Source organism: Wasmannia auropunctata, unplaced genomic scaffold, assembly GCF_000956235.1.
Source record: "Wasmannia auropunctata unplaced genomic scaffold, wasmannia.A_1.0 LD336076.1, whole genome shotgun sequence".
Classification (NCBI taxonomy): domain Eukaryota; kingdom Metazoa; phylum Arthropoda; class Insecta; order Hymenoptera; family Formicidae; genus Wasmannia; species Wasmannia auropunctata.
In genome coordinates, this window is record NW_012026814.1 from 5,543,993 (window position 1) to 5,550,042 (window position 6,050).

Genomic DNA, 6,050 nt, shown 5'->3' on the forward strand with positions numbered 1-6,050 from the left:
TTTTGTAATATTATAATACTAAGAATACATATTTAACAATATATTTGTGTTATATTAATATTATGTAATAACCACACAAAGTTAGTATTTCAAAAGAAAATTGATTTTTATTTAATAGTTTTTTGAATATATTATTTATATGATAACAAACACTGTATTATGAATAATGTTCTGATAACGCGTGATTGATTCTAAATAAAAATTATTAAATATATACAGGATGGACCATTTTAATCCATCCAGTCGAATATCTCGAAAATCAAGCCCGGGGGAGAAAAATTTTTCAGACAAAAGTTGTTTGATTTCGAAGGGACCATAAGATGACCATTGGTTTGACCTTGAAGAATTATTTGAAAGACACATGAAAGTCACCTCAATTTTTTTAAACGGCATTCCCTATTTTTTATTACATATTCTTGCAGCTGACCTCGAGAGCTTTCCAAAACACTATAATAAAATGTTTCTTCATTGAATACTTTTCGAGTTATAAAGCTCCAAAGTTGTAAATTTCAATGCACGTACAAATTTTGATGCATTGTTAGAATATAAAAATATTATATTAATAAAATTATATAAAAATATATAAAATATGTTCTTTTTTATATATAATAAATAAAAAATCAGGTAATAAGGATATACACATCACCGAAATAAATCTGTACAAACATTTCAAGTATACATGTATAATATATATATTTTTCTTTGTTATACAGCAAGTGTGTGTGTGTGTGAGTGTGTGTGTGTGTGTGTGTGTGTGTGTGTGTGTGTGTGTGCGCGTGCGTGTGCGTGTGCGTGCGCGTGCGCGTGCGCGTGCGTGTGCGTGTGTGTGTGTGTGTGTGTGTGCGCGTGTGTGAATATTCCATAATTACCCTTACAAAAAAGACGCACGGGCTAGGTATTGTAATTCATGTAGTTATTGTAATCCCTCACAAAAATACTACATGCGACAGACCACACACATGTAGTTATTATAATACAAATACTACGATGGCCAACTTATTAGAGTAGACACATTACAAGGTGGGTCTACAATCCAGTTATTACACAGATCAGAACACACACTCATGTGGTTACTACATATATACATATGAGTAATTGTTCTATATAAATCTAAATTGATCGAAACTTTTCACGTAATACATATATACAAAATAAAAAAAAAATGTATTTATTTTATTAGTCTGAAATATTTTTTTACAGAAATTATAATTGTAATAAGAAATTATAATGTATAAAAAATGAAATGTTCTTAAAAAATAAAAAAGTTGTCTTTGATAATTAATATCGCGTGGTTACATTTATCATAGAACTATTTAAAAAAATGTATTTCAAAATTAAATAGACCACATGCATTATACAGGGTGTGCCAATTAAAGCCTGGACATAATCAAATATCTCGTAAAAAAGTATTTTTGAGAAAAATGTTTCATACAAAAATTATAGAACATTTTTCTCAAAAATACTTTTTTACGAGATATTTGATTATGTCCAGGCTTTAATTGGCACACCCTGTATAATGCATGTGGTCTATTTAGTTTAATACGTATACATATAATACGTATAAATATAATATGTACATAAATTGCACAGACAATATATGATCAACATATTTTAGTCGAATAAATAACACTTAGATTATTTTGTAAAAAAATTAATGTTTTTTTATTGTTTATATAGACATGATGTACATATTTATTTTAATCGGTTTCAATACTATTTACTAAAGGTATAATATATAATTTGTTATTATTATTTTCGAATTTAATCCAAATACATTTGTTTTCAATGTCGTGAAGTCGGCAACATGTAATACTATCTGATCTTTCAACAATATAAGAAAAATGTTCCGATGAAATGTTACCGTTTCTGCATAACGCTTCGTGAAGAACTTGCATTTTATTACAAAGTACTACATTCTGTTTTCCACCTGTAAGTGTTTCGATAGTACAGAGATATAATATTTCTAAAATGAATTTTTGTTTTGTTATTATTGTGCTGTTCATTCTTCTTATTAGTCTAGAATAATTGGCCCCATGATATAAAATATTTTTATAAATAAATCGTTCAAACGTTCTTACAGTATCTTTAATGCGTTGTCCCACAAAAATTTTATACTTAATTTTTCTGTCAAATTTAATTGCATTTCACGTGAGGAACCAAATGCTCTTAAGCTATCTCCATATTCAATACATTTTGGACCTTACATTCATTCATTATTGAATCAAATACAGTCTTCCCTTTAACGCTACAATTTTGGCGATTGAAAACGGTACTCCGTTTAATATAATTAAGACGGAAATAGAAGTTACAAATTTGTTCGGGTACATATTGAGTACCGTTAAAGGAAGTTTGTAAAATATGGTTGAAACTTTCGAAAGGAAGAGTGGACCACGTCCAAAGCGCACCAAATTTTCGAACTGTTGCTGGTATATGCAATAATAAATGAATGTTGTAATTCATAAAATGTTCGCCATACAATTTTTCAACATCGAACACAAATTTCCGAATTGCAAAAGTTGCGGTAATGTACTCGTCATGAGAGATTTTTGTCTTTAAAAAAATATAAACGCTATAAACATATAACAACCAGTGTTTTACGTATTTTTCTGGCAATAATCCGTCCAAACAGCTTAAAGAATAATATAGCAAGAAATTTTTAAATTCGGATGCCTTCCATAATTTACGAAGAGTAATTGACTGAGGTACTCGTGTAATTTCAGAAGGAGGTCGAATACTTTGTGGCGGTCCGCTTACGGCACGCGCGCCTGGCCGCGCGCCGGGCCCGCGCGCCCGCCACGTGACGAGAGCGGTGCGCGACGCCGCCGCTAGGTGCCGCAGGCGCCACGACAAATCTCGTAATTAAGATTCACCCACGCCCGCTATATCTAGGGCTCCGTGGGTGGTCTCAAACACGTTCTTCTGCTCTCGGAGCGACGCGAGCTTTTCAGGCCGTCACTCCGAGAGTATTTTGGGGATACCAGCAAGCGACAGAGCGAGCTTGGTCCTTGTAATCGAGAGGAAGCGGGAGTCCCGGCCTCTCGATTCAAGGCACACTCCAGGCCTCTGTACCGCCCCACGTCGAGTACGCCCAGCCGGGCCATTCTTCGCCGAGTCGACGACGAAAGCCCGCCACCACGCCGCGGGCAAAGAAAAGGGGGCCACCCTGTCCCCTCGAGGCAAAACGGCCATCCGCCTCTGCAGGAAGCCCAGGCGATCAGTCACCCGCCTCTGCAGGAAGCCCAGGCCAGCAGTCATCCGCCTCCGCAGGAAGCCTCAGCAACGGAGGAGGTCTCCGAACGCCGGCTCGACCCGGGAGTGGCCTACCTTCCGTGGCGTCTAACGCCTATTGACTTCATCAGGCCCGATCGGCCACCTACGAATCCTCGGCCCCGGCCAACGGTCAGCCGAGGAACGCAAACCGAGGGGAGCACTTCGCCACCAAGTCCGCCGGTCGGGACGCCGACGAAGCCGTTGACGCCAGGGCGAGCGAAGCAGCGCAGCCCCACGAAGCCGCTGACTCCCGGGCGACCGAGGGGTCCCTCCATCCGGACCTTTCGCACGCCCAGTCGCCAGCCAGCGACGCCGTCAAGGCGCCCACGACCTTCAGAGTCCCCGGGGCGCTTCGCGGACCTCCTCCGGCGGCTGGCACAGGCGTCGCCGGATCGCAGCCGATTGAGAACGGCCATCTCAATCCCGCTGCAACCGATTCCACGTTTCCAGCGCAGGCCATTCGTACAGGACCGGACGAAGGCCCTCTTTAGCGCGTTGGAGAAAGAGGATCTGCATCGACACCGGCGCTAAAACCTCTTCGCACCTCTCGGCGCGGGCACCTTCGGGTGCCACCCGACTTACTTCCTACCTTTCCTGGAAGTCATCCTTTACAAGCCTTACACTGACATTTCCTACCCTTGTAAATATAATCCTAAATATATTCAACGTGTTATCCTCATCCGGAGTCATTTGTGGATCACCCTTCATTGCGCTCCTTCTCCTGATCTACCACTACCTACGTCCACAACTTTTTAATCTATCATCGAAATGTTGTGTAATGTTTGCGCTTCATGTTTGTGTAAAGACCAAATATGCTTGTGATTGTTTGAATCAAACCATGCCATAACAAATTGTTTTATTCCGCCTTCTGCAATACTGTGTAGATATTCTGGCGGAAAAGATGAGATGATATCGAAAACGGGTAAAAGAAGTACAATGGATGGACACTTAATTTCTTTTACATGTTTGGACTCTTGCAATGCTTTTTCAGCCTGCATTTCATAATCTCTTTTTTTTCGTAGCATGTGTACATCATCGGGATAAATATTTTTGTGTCCACGTCCACTATCGATTCGAATCTGTTTACCCTTATGATAACAATATGAGCATCCATATTTTCCATTGAATTGCTTCATGCATTGAATCATTGGTCTTGCGATACTATCGACTGGAACTACAAGAGTGTGGACTTTTATTTGAATCGGTTCATTATGGATAAAAGTGGTACTTTGAAAACCGCTAATATGCAAGTCAATGAGCTCTTCAATAAAAGGTTTCAGAAAAATATTCATATCGGGTTTAACAGAATCGGACCATAATCCAACTATCATCACATGATGTTTGCACAGACGATATGACAATTCATTAATTGTGACTAAAATAGGCCAAATAGATCGCGAAGAATTGAACAATTGAACACCATCGGTATTCCACTGTATGGTTATATCATTAATTCCAATAATATTTTTGGACTTCAACTTTCGGTAAAATGTACCGTTTACTATGTCACTTTCATTCTCATTTTCCTTTCGAAAATGCAGAAAAATTTCAGTATGAATTAACGTAATTAATTGATCTTTTAAGGGAAGATATAAAAAATATTTCCTATCCTTTTGTAAAGTCAGTCGGTTATAAACACTAAAGCAATTATCGCATTCGGCATTAACTTCACGGTTAATAAAATTTAAAACAGTAACGCAGCGTGGACAGTAATAGTACGTAAAAAAAGTACTTTTTGGAAATGATTTTAAAAATAAATATTTAGACACATGGCACTTGCGTGGCACATGACAGTCAATTAGTTTTATAAAATCCTGCAAAGCTGCATCGGTAAGCTGATGACGGAGAGCCGCACTCAGTATAAGAATTTCACTTTCTTCTTTTGTAAGGTCGCAATCGTTATATATTACTTCTCGCAACTGAAAAAAGTTTTAAAGTAATCTTTATTTTAGTAATAATATTCGTTTATATTGTACAAAAATCTAATAATACAGAATTTAATAAAGCGGTATTTTTAAGTTTTCTTTTCTTTTTCAAAACATGCTCATCATCGCTTATTCTGTTGACATTATTAAATAAATTTGAAAAAATTTTTTTAAATTTGATTTTACATTTAGATTCAGCGATTTTAAAAACCGGAAAAAAGCTATTTTTATTGAATTTAAAATATTTAAGCGGATTTGGTTTGCTGTATTAGATCCGCCATCTTGAATTTTCGATTTTTAACTTCAAATTTGTATTAAATGATCTAAAAACCCCTGCAAATCGAATTTCATGCAAATCGTATAATGAAAAATAATTTTTAAACGTTAATAAAAAATAATTTTTAAACGCTTTCGGATCCCGTCATTTTGAACTTTAAAATTTTAACTCCAAATTTGGATTCAGCGATCCAAAAACTTATGGACATCAAGCTTTATTGAATTTGATTAATAAAAAATTTTTTTCAAAGGTGAGCCATATGGCGTCACAGTAACACTGAAAGGGTTGAAGTCAACATTTTTAGTAAATAATATGTTCGAAAATAGTCGCGATTTTGTGTCGACGTCGCCGTTCAAATGGCCCGCGCTCGCCGATTTGGCGCGCTCGCCTGGAAACGTCTCGACGAATCGCGGGGCTCGGCCGCGGCGCCGATCTCCCTATGAGATTCAAAGGCGACGCGGTCGAGCTCGCGCAAACAAAGACCTACCGCCCCTATCTTCCGGAACATTCCACTGACTAACAAACAACTGGAACAAACAACTGGGACAAACAACTCTGCAGGCCAGATGTGCCGAATA

The 6,050-nt window shown here is 37.8% G+C and overlaps 1 protein-coding gene across 1 annotated transcript in view; it reads left to right on the forward strand.

Moving 5' to 3' along the window:
* LOC105449520 overlaps window positions 1-3,761 on the forward strand; it is an 8,183-nt gene extending 4,422 nt beyond the window's left edge. The window contains exons 4-5 of the mRNA XM_011688777.1: window positions 2,890-3,288; window positions 3,360-3,761. Coding sequence (XP_011687079.1) covers window positions 2,890-3,288; window positions 3,360-3,761 — 801 coding nt within the window. The remainder of the gene's footprint in view (window positions 1-2,889; window positions 3,289-3,359) is intronic.
* The last annotated feature ends 2,289 nt before the right edge of the window (window positions 3,762-6,050 follow it).